The sequence below is a fragment of the Gymnodraco acuticeps genome, unplaced genomic scaffold, assembly GCF_902827175.1.
Source record: "Gymnodraco acuticeps unplaced genomic scaffold, fGymAcu1.1, whole genome shotgun sequence".
NCBI classification, from domain to species: Eukaryota; Metazoa; Chordata; class Actinopteri; order Perciformes; family Bathydraconidae; genus Gymnodraco; species Gymnodraco acuticeps.
In genome coordinates, this window is record NW_022992171.1 from 15,001 (window position 1) to 31,073 (window position 16,073).

The window sequence follows — 16,073 nt, forward strand, 5'->3', positions numbered from 1 at the left end:
TGATATGGCGTTTCATCACATTTTTAAAGCTATAGACCCAGAATCAGCACTTTAGAAACAGGAAGTGAAATAGAGGGATATGAGGCATGGCTAGAATGGGTGATCTGTTTGGTATTTTGAGCAAAACACTTCATAGACATGTTTTTTATATACTTAGAGAGACCTTTAACACTTTAGATATATATATTATATACTGGTTCACCCCCGACCTGATGATAACAAAATAATATCATATAAAATAAAGGGCGAGACAAAGAAAGTGTTAAAGTTTCAGAAAGAGACCATGACGGAGTTATTTATCGGTACGTTTCTGGTTATTTGGCAGAAAAATCTAGACTAAAGGAGACTATTTTCAGCCCCTGTACAGGACTTGGTTAAATTCCTACCTTTAGAGTTTAGATATATATATATTGATTTACTTATTTATCATTTAGTTTCTGGTTATTTGCCTGTAAGTGTTGCAGTGTGTACTCACAGGCTGTAGGACTGCGGCAGACCACATGCGGCTCCGTGTCTGGACAGGAAGCGGTTCTCCAGGTCGATCAGCGTCTCTCCGATCTTCTCGTCTTTGCTCAGCATGTCGTGGTCGTACAGCATCACTTTCAGGTCTTTATCCAGAGGGAGGGAGCAGGAGATCTCGAACATCCTGCAGGGAAACACAAGACAACAGTCTGAGGAATCTCCGGTGTTTTTATCAGAGAGAAATTACATTAAAACCGGAAAGGGCGAGAGATTGGCTCATCTTGCTGTTGCTTCTTTAACACCTAAATGTTCCTCTATGGGGGATAATAAAGCTTTATCTAATCCAAGCTTTCATTTATGCCCACACAAAATAACTTGTAAATTAATTGAAACTAAAGATTGGACATAAATAAGGTCTACGCTGGTTTAAGGAACAAGAACATGTCAAATGTCGTCAATAGGACTCTGAATATTCAGCCGTCACTGAGAGTCTGAGCCATCTGAGATCCCATTGGGATTGGTGTGTGTGTGTGTGTGTGTGTGTGTGTGTGTGTGTGTGTGTGTGTGTGTGTGTGTGTGTGTGTGTGTGTGTGTGTGTGTGTGTGTGTTTCTAGCAACCCCTACTACTTCAAAGGTGATCAGAAAGTGACTAACATGTTAAAGATGAATCCATTACGCTGCTGAAGCCTGCAGTAAATCACACTGTTCACCTCGTGGAAAACCCTGCTTTAGTTTCACTCTCATGAGTCATGTGTCATCATTAACGTGCTAAATGAACAGGAGAATAACCCCGAGTAACCACCCATTTCTCCGTTTTTAAAGTAACTAAAACTGAGTGAGAAGCTAAAAAGCTGCAGAGGAACAGGTGGTTTTCTTTTGGGTCCGTGACAACTAAAGCGAATATTTACTGAAATGAGGGGCCTTAAGCTAACAGTCTGACACCTGGTGAGAGCTTCAACATGACCTTGTTATACATCAGAATGCTCCAAAACACCTGTGTCTATACGTACATGGTGCGTATTCTTTAATACATGGGTTTATGTTGTGTTTCAGGGAGGATATTGATGAATTGGAGGCTATTAAAACTTGAGAATAAGACAAAAGTCGCTCAGCATGGGACCTAACACGTAGCTAAAACTATAAACTTAAATGTATTTTAAAAAGACCATCAGAAACACTCTAACCTGTGCAAAAATCGTATTAGTTATCAAGCTTTCGGTCAACATTACACTAACTAGCCTTCATGAAGGTCTGAACAAAAGCGTGCTTATAACGATAGATTTTTGCGCGGATTCGATACGAGGGAGATCTTTTCTTTAAGGATGAAGCAGAAATTGGCTTTGCTGTTCGCAAGTGTTACAAACAAAATTGGACACTTACAGGCAGGGGCGGTTCTAGGGGGGGCCAGTACCCCCCTAACACTGACCTCTGACCCCCCTGTGGCCCCCTAACAATGAAAAGTTTTGTTTTTGTTTTTTTTTAAATGTTAAATGTGTTAGTGCAAACATTGTACTATAACTTAAGCTGAAGCTAACAGTAATAACTATAAGATCTATCTGAAATAAATAAGTGTACTGAAACAAATACCAGTAACTGTATTGCATTGTTTTCTTATGCGCAATTACTTCATACTGTCTAGTTCTCTTTTTCGTCCTGCATTTATTGTGCCCCCCTCAGAAAATAACTGGCCCCCCCAGTCAAATTGGTCTAGAACCGCCACTGCTTACAGGATGAACAACAACATACGCATCTTGTAAGTAAAAACAATAAAAAACAATCAGACAGACATTGTTTTTAGTGACGTGTGCATCATGTCTTGGAGGATACTGGGGATAAAACGGTAAAAATATGAGATTCGACTTAAGACATTGAAGGTATTGAGAATCCTGATTTCAAAGAGGTTAGTAGAGGTTAAAGGAACAAAAGGATACATCTAAATGGACTATTCCTTAATTTTCCATCTTCAGGCGCATTGGGGGTAATCGTCCAAGTGAAGTCGGACTTTACTCAAATGGCCTTTCTTAAAGTCTGGATTTCGACTTGTGTGTGAAGCCTGGACGTTTAGTTTCTATTTGTAGGTAAAATCGATGTTACGTACTTCCCAAAAACTGGGTCCAGCGTGCAGGGGATGTAGTTCTCGTGGTCGTTGATGGTATTTTTCCCCAGAGTGATCTTCACGTAGGGGTCACACTGAAAACACAAGGAGAGAAACCGTCCATTAACACACACACAAAAACACATTTTATCTCATTCTTCCATCTTAATAATAATAACAATAACAATACAGGGGATTTGTATAAGATAAAGAAGTACTACTAAGACAAGGCTTTGTACATTAGAGAAATTAAAAGACTAGAAATAAACAATTCAAATAGAAATAGAAATAAAATAGCATTAGAAAAGCGTTTTTCCTAGTGCTCAAAGACGGTTAATACCCTTCTAAAGTTACTGATACAGAGTGTAATATCTCTAAATATCCGGATGTTTCTCTACATGTTGTCATCCCGATGATATCACTGCTTTGTTTTCCCGTTTTATTCTGAAAGGTGTAAACCCCCCTAGTTATGTCTGCTCTCACTTCCTGTCTCTGTGTTTCCCTCCTGTTTGATTGGCTGATTGTGATCACCTGTGTTTTTCCTCCCTCCCCACCTGTGTCTTTGTGATCACTCTTGCAGGTATTTAAATTCTAATCGTCTTTTGTAAGAAATTAAAATCAATGTTTAATGACGTAATTTAATTTAAACATACTGTAAGCTTAAAACGGTTTTATTCTGAAAACATTTCATTTCCGGTTAGCATTGACTTGTGGCTAACGTTGTTGCTAAATGAATGTACAGTTTATTTTGAAAAGCTTTATTGAAAGGCGTCTCCGTTGTCAACAGTGACGTCACATCCGGTTTTACGTTAACAATGATTACAGCCGTTAAAATGCATTAAATAAAAAGTCATGAATGAGTGTATGTGGAGAAAAGGCGTGTGGATCCTCTGATTTACGCGATATCGGACACAGAAGAATATGTGGAGGCAGGACCCCCTTCGTCAGAGGAGGAGCCAGGGATCAGATACAGAGATGTTCGGGCTGTGTCTATCGTTTTTCCAACCCAGTTTAGATTTAACCACGCCCACTTCCGCAAGGATCGACGTAGCTCTACGCGATAGCGTCATAGACGCGGCACACCCGCAAAATCTGAATCTGACAAGCGAAATACCGTCCTTCTAAACGCTGCATAATATACAATATACAATATAATAGTGCTTCTTTGTCAATATGACTGACGACCACACACATTTGAGGATACACACAGGCTATTCATAGATGATAAAACACCAGTAATACAATCTCAGGACTCTTCGATATGGCTTTGATTACAGGATCGTTTACTTTCAGTCAACAAATCCTTTGGAAAGACAAAAAACAACTATTCAATATCCTGCTTTACCGCGACCGCTATAACTGCCGAAGAAGAAGTCTATGACGCTATCGCGTAGAGCAGTGCTTCTCAAAGTGTGGTCCGCGGACCACTGGTGGTCCGTGAGTGCCCCCTTGTGGTCCGTGAGTATATTGGTAACATTTCACATTTGAAATTAATTAATCAATTTAAGTTTTCCGCACTCTCGCGGGAATATCTCCGCAATGGAGCGAGGTTAAGTTTCACTTTCGATTGCATGATATAGCCCAGCGCAACACCTTCGTCAAACATGTTGCCACTTGTTTGTACCATTTTCAGGCGATTTGTAATCTGTTCTAGAAAAACGATGTGTTTTTTGATATTTGTGGAGTTAGGTGGTCCGTGAGTGTTTTTTTATTGGTTAAGTCCTTGGTATGAAAAAGTTTGAGAAACACTGGCGTAGAGCTACGTCGATCCTTGCGTAATGCAGAAGTGGGCGTGGTTAAATCTAAACTGGGTTGGAAAAATGATAGACGCGTCCGGGCTTGCTCGTCTTCCCCCCACAAACTGGCGCTGTGTTCCTGAATCGCCCTGTTTGTTTCAAAACCACGTTACTTAATTAAAGTACCCATTTGAACCTTTTCGAGACTACATTGTCTCTTATTTAACTTCCTCCTGGACTCGAGAACAACGACCACGTTTCAACACTTTCAGTTGTTGTGAGATCCTTGTTGAAGTTGAATGTGTTCTGCTCTGTATGTTAAGACTCGTAGCCTTGAAATAAAGGTATTTTCTGTGAAACCCAGTATCTGTCCTGCATCTAGGTCCTGTCTGCTTCGCTCACCCTGAAAAGTCCATATATAATAAAGTGATTTCCTCCTGTTGAAATAATCTGTATTATATGATCATGTGTTGTAAGCAGTGTTGGGACTAACGCGTTACAAAGTAACGCGTTACTGTAACGCCGTTATTTTTGGCAGTAACTAGTACTCTAACGCATTACTTTTTAAATTCAGTAACCCAGTTACCGTTACTACATGGTGCGTTACTCCGTTAGTTTTTTTTATATAGTCAACAGCCAGGCGAACAGAGATGAGAACTGTACTTAAGTACTTGAGTAAATGTACTTAGATACTTCCTGTGTCACATGCGGAGACGGGCTGTGGGCGTGTTTTTGTTGTTTACTAACAAGACTATCATGGCGGCGGCGGAGCTCAAGTCTAGTTTCTCCACCTGGAGATATTCTCACTATTTCACTTTTGTCGAGCACAAAGAAAAGAAAGTTTCTGTTAAATGTAAGTTGTGTCTTGGCGGGTCAAAGATCTTATCTACTGCCCAAACCAGTCATTCAAATCTCTTAAAACATCTGCAAAAACAACATGCTGGGACGAAGCTAGTAGCTAAGACCACAGAGACTCAGCCGACGCCACTCCACCTCCACCTAAGCAACAGCGGCTGGATTTTAACCAAGGGACTGCTGGCCAGGGAAAAGTGGATAAAGCCATTGCACGGTATGTTGTAGAACACATGCAGGGTATTGCTACAGTGGAGTCACCCGCTTTCAGGGAGCTAGTTAGCATGATAGCATGTCCGGGCGGCACACGGCATATGGGACGGAAAACTTTTTCCAACTACCTGGAGAAAGAATATACAAAAATGGAAAGCCAGCTAATATCGATGCAATCCAGATTGCATATAATGCATGTCAAGTTGATCAACAGATTGTATTATTCTCCAATGCAATAACAGTACTGAAATGAAGGCTATAAGGGCATTAATGGGAGCCCTTTTTTCAAGTAACTAAAACGTTACTTTTCACAGTAACGCATTACTTTTGGGTGTAAGTAACTAGTAAAGTAACTGAGTTACTTTTGAAATGAAGTAACTAGTAATGGTAACTAGTTACTGGTTTTCAGTAACTAGCACAACACTGGTTGTAAGTCATAGTGAGTTTCATAATGTAGTTTCTCTAAAGAGACCTTTGTAGAGACCTTGCACACGTCTGTCTGCAGCGTGTTATTGAGCATAGGATCTTGTAACATGTGATTGCAAAAGGTCCAAAGGTATAGTGCTGTGTAAACTCAAAACAAGTGTATGAAACCTGTGAGATTCGGTTATTCTTTAGACAGACACACGCTGGCTCTTATACTGTTGTACAACCATATCATAATTTCTTCAATCAGCAGTGTGTCTGTGTTTCTATTTTGTTGTATCTTGTTATGTCTTGAGTGTCTAAGGTTTCGGATCCGCGACACTCCTTCCTCACCTTCCCGTTGGTGTCTTTGGGCTGCAGCCCTTGAGCCTGGATGACGTAGACTCGCACCACGCACTCCTCGTTGCCGTTGGGAGGAAGTTTCCTGAACTGTCGGGGGGGCGGAGGGGTCGAGGGGTCGTCTGGCAGCGGGTAGATCTTAAACATGCCCTGATGTGATGAAGGAAAGGAGACAAGACACAGTTAAAGAACAATTAAAACACTTCAGTTGAAATTTGGAGATTTTGACGATGTTGACGTGATGTGGAAACTTTTTTGTTGTTTTCCTGTGTGCTGTTACGCCTGAATGTAATACTTTCCCCTAACATTAGAACGACTTCTGCAACAACAGTAAGGTTTTAGTGATGATGCATTTGTTTTGGGAAGTAGTGAGCATACAACGGGATAAAAGAGACTTGGATTATACCGCACTTGTGTTAAACTTTGTACCGATATAGTCTAATAATGTTGTTAAAAGCAGCCGCTTTCACTTCAATGAATTCAAGACTTTTCTCCGTTTTTTGATTCTGCATTTACCGTGGAGTTTTAAAATGTTGAGGTTGAAGTGTTCCTTTGAAGTGATGAAAAGTAAAGTGATATATAATGCGGCGTAATACAATTAATTTAAACTAAAGAAAAAAAAATATGCAGAGGAACACCGAACGAACACAACTTAATAAAATGAACTAAACAGAAAAGAAAATAATGAATAAAGCTGAAAAAAGTAAAGCAATCCGATGTAATGTGCAAGCTTTTATCTCTATGTGCTTTCATGTCAATTTTGTGTTCGTAATAATGTGCTTGTAATTGTGCTTTAATAAGGGCTGTACTTGTGCTTAAACTGGGTTCATGTGGTTTGTCTGCGCTCTTATGTTTTCAAGTGTTCATTATAATAAATGCGTTGTCCCTTCTCTAAATTACATCTTAAACTAACTTCTCACCTTGAACTCTCCCACCACTGAAGGGTCTTCTCCTTCGTCCTGAGTCTTTCCTCTCTGAAGTTTAAATGTCTGACAGAAATCTGACAGACCCCCAAAGCTCTCCACCTTCTCCAGCTCCCTGTCGTACACCTGAGGAAGAGGAGGAGGAAGACGAGAGGGGTTAATATCTGATGTTTAGATGAGTTGTTGAAACCTAAAAAGGATGATGCAAATGAAAGAAAATCTGGACTACAATCCCAGTGATCCTGCAACAAATAAGGCCCCGTCCACACGGAGACGAAACGGAGACGCTGTAGTACATATGCCGGGCCTGTAAGTGGCGCTGTACTTCCGCCACAAAATACACCAAAAGCAGCGAAGAAGACCGATGACGATTATCATTATATTATATTATTTTTGTTGCTGATGGTTGTGGAAGAGCAGCCGTAAATGTTGCACTAAAATCTGTATCATGGTGAGTAGCGTCTGGAGGACGAACGCAACCCTGTGATCCGCCATTGTTGTTGTTGGTGAAACGCATCAGCAATGATGCGGGGGTGAGCAGGAGAGGCAGGGCTATGGCGTCATTGTTTTCAGGAAATGATCGTATAGGGCGTAGACACGGAGTCGCAAGTGTTTCGTCCTCAGATCTATGTGTATCGGATTCGGGCTCCAAATCCGCGTTTCCATTTCGGCCTCGTGTGGACGAACTGTCTATAGAACGTTAGAGGATTCAACTGATATCGTCTCCGTGTGGACGGGGCCTAAAGGCCCTGGGACACCAAGCCGATTTCGGCCGTCGATAGATGTCTGGCCGCCGATGAGCGTCCTGTCGCCCTTCTCAGATTGGTGTGTCCCTCACCGTTGTGTCTTTTCGGCCGTGCCGACACCTTCCGCTCCCGATTGAACATGTTGAATCGGGAGCGGAGGCTGTCGGCAAAGAAATCACTTCTTAACACGATTAAGAAGGCATACACAGACGGCTATTCTTTTTCATTTTGTGAAACAGTCTGTGATGGACGAGAGTGAAAATGGAACGCACACGCTATTTGTTGTTAGTTTATATCACGCAGTCTGTCTTCCGGTTGTTGCCTCTTTTGAATGACGAATACACACTACCGCCGCCTGCTGGTAAGGAGAGTTATTGCCACTCACGCATGCGCAGTTCGTACGTGCTTCTTGGCCGTCGGCTGAAGTCTTTGCGGTGTGTTCCAGTGCGACTGTTGGCCAAGACGCAGGAGACGTGAGGCGACACAACAGTCGGGTCCGTCGGGACGTGTTCTTTGGTGTCAGTTTGGTGCATCAGGGCCTTAAAGCGACTCTTTACTGAACATGACCTCATCATACGTCAAAATGCACCAAAACATCTGCGTGTAATGTACTCTTTAATATTACATTACATTGCATTTAGCTGACGCTTTTATCCAAAGCGACTTACAATAAGTGCGTTCGACCAACAAAATACAAACTTGAAGAAAACAGAATCATATAAGTACATCAGGTTTCATAGAGCAAAAACATTTCAAGTGCTACTCCACTGGCTTTAGATAAGCCAGTCCTTTATTAGTATAAAAGTGCTTTGTTAGTAATTCTATCGATCGAAGTGGAGTCGAAAGAGATGAGTTTTCAGTCTGCACCGGAAGGTGTGTAAGCTATCTGCTGTCCTGATGTCACTGGGGAGCTCATTCCACCATCTTGGAGCCAGGATAGCAAACCCACGTGTTTTTGCTGATGGGAACTTGGGTCCCCTTCGCAGCGAGGGTGCAGCGAGTCGTTTGGTTGATGCAGAGCGGAGTGCACGTGCTGGGGTGTACGGTTTAACCATGTCCTGGATGTACGAAGGGCCAGATCCATTCGCAGCATGGTACGCAAGTACCATTGTCTTGAAGTGGATTCTAGCAGTTACCGGAAGCCAGTGAAGGGAGCGGAGTGGTGTGGGAAAATGTAGGAAGGTTGAAGACGGGGTTATGTCGGGTTTTAGGAAGGATTTTAATAACGTTTTTTTAGTTATCAAGCTTTCTGTCAGCATTACACTAACTCTTGCGTTGATGAAGGTCAACGACAGATTTTTGCACAGATTCGATACCAAGGAAGCTTTTTTCTTTTACACCTGAGGAAGAGGAGGTGGGTTAATATCTGATGTGTTTAGATGTGTTGAAAGTGTTGGGGTTAGAGCCTAAAAAGGATGATGCAAAAGTCTGGACTACAATCCCAGTGATTCGGCACCAAACCCAATACAAGAAAAGAGAGAGGAACCAAAACAAGGAGGGAAACAGCAGCGCTTACTGTCAGGGAGGAAAGGAAGAAGAGAGGTGAGGAAGGGGTGAGAGTGAAAGGGAGAGGGGTGAGCCAAGGAGAGAAGAGAGGGACAGGATATTGAAAAGGACAGAAGAAGAGACGAGGCGAATGTCAGCAGGTTGGCGCACAAAAACAGGAAAATAAAATAGTGTTTTTATCCCTCTGGCAGCTCGTATTCATGACCTCAAATCTCATTATATTAATAATACAATTAAACAATTATGGTTTAGAGCATTTTTGGCTGCATGGAGGCACTTCTTCTTTGACTGATAACACAATAAAAACTGAACACACAGGCACGATACACACGTTTTTTGAATGAAGCGTGACTTCATCATTAATTCATTAAATGTATGTCTGTTGTTAAGAAAGGAACTTATGATTCCTAGGAAATAGACAAAGCTCTCCAAAACATGCCACAGAAACTCAGTTTTCATTGTCTCTTACTCTTGTATACATGTTAAGCGGTAACTTATTAGGTTTGCATCACTGTGTCCAAAGCACTAGCTCTTGACCTTTTTTATTTCTATTTCTTATTGCACTTATTTTTATGTCTTAGGTTTATAGTTTGTTGCACTCTTGAGGGAGTCTGTACCGTTAGATTTTTAGACCATAAATCCTTTAAACCTTTGAATATTTGCCGTTTTTCTTCAGGGATCTCTCCTTTTTCCTAATTGGTTGAGAAACATTTCTAAACTCACTTTCTAGCAGACCTCCACGATGGCGCCAGAGCTGATGATGCAAGAGGAGGAAGAGGAGGAGAGGGAGACAGAAAGGTGACGAAGGGGGAGGAAAGGTGAGGGTTTAGATGAGAGGAAGTTTACTTCAGGTCACATCCAGGCTGGAAAAGTGAGACAGGACAAGTACATCCTTCACTCAAGTAGAAGTACAGATACTCGTGTTTAAAAATACTCTGGTGAAAGTAGAAGTACTGACTAAACTTCTTTACTCAAGTCAAAGTAAAGAGGCTTTGAAATGTACTTCAGTAAAAAGTACCCATAGCTAGCAGCTGCTTTAAAGAGTACCTGACCTCCCTTTATATTAATAGAACAATAATGTAATTGTTAGCTAATGAATGTTTCCATGCTGAACAACGGCAACATGACAACGTTTCCATTGGTCCCTCTTCTTTAGAGAAGACCAGGAAATGATGGATACACGGATCGTGTTCAAATCAATAGGCACGCAATGACTCTAAATAATAATGATCACGCACCAAACACACATTCAGACTAAAGGAACCAGCTGTTTGGAAAATGAGAGAAGTAGAAGTAAGTATTGGTAAAGTACAGGTATTTGAGTTCAACATGTAAGAAGTAGAAAGTACAGGTATTTGAGTTCAACATGTAAGAAGTAGAAAGTACAGGTATTTGAGTTCAACATGTAAGAAGTAGAAAGTACAGGTATTTGGGTTCAACATGTAAGAAGTAGAAAGTACAGGTATTTGGGTTCAACATGTAAGAAGTAGAAAGTACAGGTATTTGAGTTCAACATGTAAGAAGTAGAAAGTACAGGTATTTGGGTTCAACATGTAAGAAGTAGAAAGTACAGGTATTTGAGTTCAACATGTAAGAAGTAGAAAGTACAGGTATTTGGGTTCAACATGTAAGAAGTAGAAAGTACAGGTATTTGGGTTCAACATGTAAGAAGTAGAAAGTACAGGTATTTGAGTTCAACATGTAAGAAGTAGAAAGTACAGGTATTTGAGTTCAACATGTAAGAAGTAGAAAGTACAGGTATTTGTGTTCAACATGTGAGAAGTAGAAAGTACAGGTATTTGAGTTCAACATGTAAGAAGTAGAAAGTACAGGTATTTGAGTTCAACATGTAAGAAGTAGAAAGTACAGGTATTTGGGTTCAACATGTAAGAAGTAGAAAGTACAGGTATTTGTGTTCAACATGTGAGAAGTAGAAAGTACAGGTATTTGAGTTCAACATGTAAGAAGTAGAAAGTACAGGTATTTGAGTTCAACATGTAAGAAGTAGAAAGTACAGGTATTTGAGTTCAACATGTAAGAAGTAGAAAGTACAGGTATTTGGGTTCAACATGTAAGAAGTAGAAAGTACAGGTATTTGAGTTCAACATGTAAGAAGTAGAAAGTACAGGTATTTGGGTTCAACATGTAAGAAGTAGAAAGTACAGGTATTTGAGTTCAACATGTAAGAAGTAGAAAGTACAGGTATTTGAGTTCAACATGTAAGAAGTAGAAAGTACAGGTATTTGAGTTCAACATGTAAGAAGTAGAAAGTACAGGTATTTGGGTTCAACATGTAAGAAGTAGAAAGTACAGGTATTTGAGTTCAACATGTAAGAAGTAGAAAGTACAGGTATTTGAGTTCAACATGTAAGAAGTAGAAAGTACAGGTATTTGAGTTCAACATGTGAGAAGTAGAAAGTTCAGGTATTTGAGTTCAACATTTAAGAAGTAGAAAGTACAGGTATTTGAGTTCAACATGTAAGAAGTAGAAAGTACAGGTATTTGTGTTCAACATGTAAGAAGTAGAAAGTACAGGTATTTGAGTTCAACATGTAAGAAGTAGAAAGTACAGGTATTTGTGTTAAACATGTAAGAAGTAGAAAGTACAGGTATTTGGGTTCAAAATGTAAGAAGTAGAAAGTACAGGTATTTGGGTTCAAAATGTAAGAAGTAGAAAGTACAGGTATTTGAGTTCAACATGTAAGAAGTAGAAAGTACAGGTATTTGGGTTCTAAATGTAAGAAGTCAAAGTAAAAAGTCGTCAGAAAAATAAGTAGTGGGGTAAAGTACTGATACCAGAAAAATGTACTTAAGTACAGTAACAAAGTATTTGTACTCCACTACTTCCCACCTCTGGGTGAGAGGGAGGACATGTTGGAAACAGAGGCTCATTGTGACAGTAGAAGATCTCTCTAAAGGGCAGGAGAGAGGAGAGGGAGGGAGGGAGTAAATAGGTAATAGTAGGTGAGGCAAAGAGCATTTAACCAACATTTCCATCCAACTTGTCAACGTTTTGAAATGTCGCGACAGATGTGTTTCCTTCAGCAGAGGTGAAACCGTTTAATATGTTTCCTGAATGAAAGAGAAATACTCCCACCAGGATTTCAATGGTCAACGAGAAGCAGTTATCGTTCTTTATTGTGCCTTTCAGTTTCAGATGTACTTTGAGGGGTTTTACGTGAAGAAAAAGAGGAATAAATCCGGCTTTTCTGGTTCATTTAAGATAAGATGGACTTTTATTAATCCCTCGTGGGGAAATTGTTTCTCTGCATTTGACCCATCCTAGTGTTAGGAGCAGTGTGCTGCCTTTTTGAACGGCGCCCGAGGAGCAGTGTGGGGAACGGTGCCTTGCTCAGGGACACCTCGGTAGCGCTTGGTCTTGCCGGGACTTGAACTGGTGACCTTCCAGTTGCCAAGCCAAGTCCCTTGTCACCACCGCCTTCTGCTAGTTAGAAGCTCATGTAGAAAGACTTGTACAAAGTCTTGCGGAGTAACAGATTACATATAACGGGTTATTAGGATACAAGAAAAAGGTTAATATATTCTCTTATAGACTCTTAAAGACTTTGACGAGAAGAAAATAGAAATAAATATGGCCTTTCTGGATAATTTTCTGTTTGTTAGAAGCTAATGTTGCGGATAACGTGTAACGGGTAATCAGGAAACAGGGAAAAGGTAACTATTTATTTTATTAGTTTAGTTTTAGTTACATAAAAAGAGAAAAGATTCTAAAAAGTGGATTACTAGCAGGATAACACTGTAAGTAAAGCAGGGGTGTTTAACTCAATTTCATCGCGGGCCACGTCAGCATCATGGTTGCACTCAAAGGGCCGGTTGTAACTTTTAAGACTATATAAATATGTCATAAATATAATTATAAATACATTTATTATATGACATTATTGCCTCTGAATTGGATTATTATCTGATAGGGTAATAACTTCGTAATTAACTACGTCTGAAAGCAGAAGTCCAGGGCAAATAATTGCAACTCTCTTCAATGCGCATGTCACAAAACGAGATGCATTGTGGGACATGTAGTTTATGGGCAACCTGCTTCTGTAAATCGGCATGTAACCGTATAATAAACGTATTATATTTTTTGCAAGCTCTTGCGGGGCCACAGAAAATGAAGACTTGAGTTTGACGCCCCTGAAGTAAACATCTAAAATAGCTTATAGTGTTCTGTAGGCTAATACTTTGAAGTGGACATTTAATGCTCATTTTCAGGTACATATTCATATTAACATAACCCCAAAAACCATAATAAGGCGTCTTAAAGTGTGAATCTATACTGTCTGAATCTGCTTTAAGGCCCTGTCACACTGTCCCGAAATTGACACCCGATGGACACACGAATATGGAATTGTGAATTTCGCACGATGATGGCCCCGAACCACACACGAAGGCAACATTTACATTACATTTAAGACATTCTGCAACGAAAGTAACACAAACAATTATGTTACAGTACTATGATACTGTACTGATATCTTCAGACTTTGTTCTTTACTTTATCCGTCGTTATATGTAGAAAATATTACATTTTCTCCGTAATGTTGTTTCCATAACAACAACAACTTCCTGTCAACTGTCCTTCAAAATAATATATTATATCCTTTTTAGTTTCACAGAACACAAATTGGGTTATTTACATAATATATTTACATGATTTTGTTGTGCAATAAAACAACCCGATGGACACACGATAAAGGAAATGTTCAAATTCGGCTGTGATCGTAGCAGCATCGGGCCATTCGTGAGGGCATCTTAAGCCATCGTATGACCGCCGGTGGAGTTTCTCAGGCTCCGGCAGCAACTTCGTGAGCGGTGGCAAAATCTTTGGCCTGCCAAAAAATTGCGGAAGGACCTTGCGAAGGTTCATTTTCGTGTTGAATTCGTGTGTCAATTTTTCCCTTCGTAAGGCCATCGTGAGGGCATCTTGTTATCATCGGTGCCATCGGGCATTCGCCCCGATCAGAGTGAGGGCGAATGCCCGATGGCACCGATGATAACACGAAGATGACACGATTTGACAAGATGCCCTCACCAGTGCCTTACGAAGTTGCCGCTCACGAAGTTGCTGCCGGAGCCTGAGAAACTCCACCGGCGGTCATACGATGGCTTAGATGCCCTCACGAATGGCCCGATGTTGCTACGATCACAGCCGAATTTGAACATTTCCTTTATCGTGTCTCCATCGGGTGTCAATTTCGGGACAGTGTGACAGGGCCTTTTTGGTTTTCTTTTTGCTTCATTTGTTCTGTCTTTAATTCATAGGTGAAATAAAATAGTGTGTGTGAGCTTAACTGTGTGTGTTAAACTAAAACGAAGCATTTTCTGTCAGCTCAGATTTCATTTCTGCTTTCTTAAAACTGCATTATGTGCTCATGTGTGTCAGTGTTGGTGTATAGGCTGAATATGCTTCATGAAAGGCAGCTTTTCTTATAAGTTAAATCATTTCTGATCCTAAATATCTTGGTTTGTAATCTTCTAAAGTCACATTGCTTTGTTGTCTTACATTAAACACTTAAGTGGAAAACATCGTATTGATATTCCTACTCTCTTGGATTCGTTCAATGATATTGAGGTAATCCAAAAGTACTAGAAAGTAATCAGGTTACTTTTATATGTTCATACTTAGATCATATGACTGATTACATTGTTTACAGGTAACAAGTCAATGTAACAGAATACATCTTTAAAGTAACCCTCCCATCCCTGGTTTTTGTATAGTTTAAAGGTCTCCTATTATACAATTTGTAATCGTCCAAAACACGTCTTATTGTTTCTGATAGGCCCGTTGGTGTAAAGCCCGCCCACATTTCTGATATGACATCATATCGGACGCAAATCTGGATCAGCTCCGTTGTTCCCCCGTTTTTAGAGATGTGGGTACGGAGGAAGAGAGAAGGTTTTATTTTCTGACGCTGCGTGAGTTCCCCGACGCACCGGGGACACATTGATATAGAAAAGACATCAAAAGTGCATTTTGCATGATAGGACACCTTTACAGTTTGAATCTATACGCCTACTGCCGAAATCTGCTTTTCACTTTCTTCGGTTCATTCGTTCTGTGTGGTTTATGCTATGTATTTGCTCACGTTATATTGTTGAACAGGACACATTTCTGATCCTAAATATCGTAGTTTCTACTGTTTAAATATATTTACTGGTAACTAGTAGTAATAATAATTATAATAATCAGAGGAGTATACATTTTTAAATGAACCCTCCCATCCCTGGTTGTTCTATTGAAGCTGCTGCTCTGATGTGAAAGGTCCCAAAGGAGAGGTTAGATGTCTCATTTAAAAGCAATAAAAGAAGTCCAGATTCTGACCCCATTAGTCACGAGTTTGGGCGTCAGACTGACGTCCGCTCCGAGTCCCGCTGGAAGGAAAGGTCGGCGTTTGGACCGAGAGAATCGGGATAAAGGTTGAAGAGAGCGTGGGGGCGATGTGAGAAACGAGAATAAAAGACAGACGTTGACGTGATGCCTTTTGCTTCGGACTCGCCAACATCTGAGGGGCGACCTTTTCCCTTCAATCCGTCCCGACGAGAATTCAACAAGGATGAGTCATCGGAGACGTTCGGAAAAAGAAAAACGGACCGAATGTCACGTCGTTGGGATGAGAAAAGAGGAGGAAGAGGAGGAGGAGGCTGGCATCTCGGGAAAAATGTGATTTAAATGGTGAAGTTTTGGGAGAGACATTTAAAGGAAGTGGAACAAAGAGAGGCCCTGTCTCCGTGTTCTTCATGTTTTCGCTCTGATGCT

General features: G+C 40.6%; 1 protein-coding gene across 1 annotated transcript in view; it reads right to left on the minus strand.

The window, feature by feature from the left end:
• Window positions 1–16,073, minus strand: part of dysf (dysferlin, limb girdle muscular dystrophy 2B (autosomal recessive)) — a gene marked incomplete at its 3' end in the record, with an annotated part of 99,793 nt that overhangs the window by 8,673 nt on the left and 75,047 nt on the right. Inside the window, 4 exon segments of the mRNA XM_034204642.1 lie at window positions 476–646; window positions 2,561–2,652; window positions 6,118–6,273; window positions 7,044–7,172. Of these exon segments, the coding sequence (XP_034060533.1) occupies window positions 476–646; window positions 2,561–2,652; window positions 6,118–6,273; window positions 7,044–7,172 (548 nt within the window).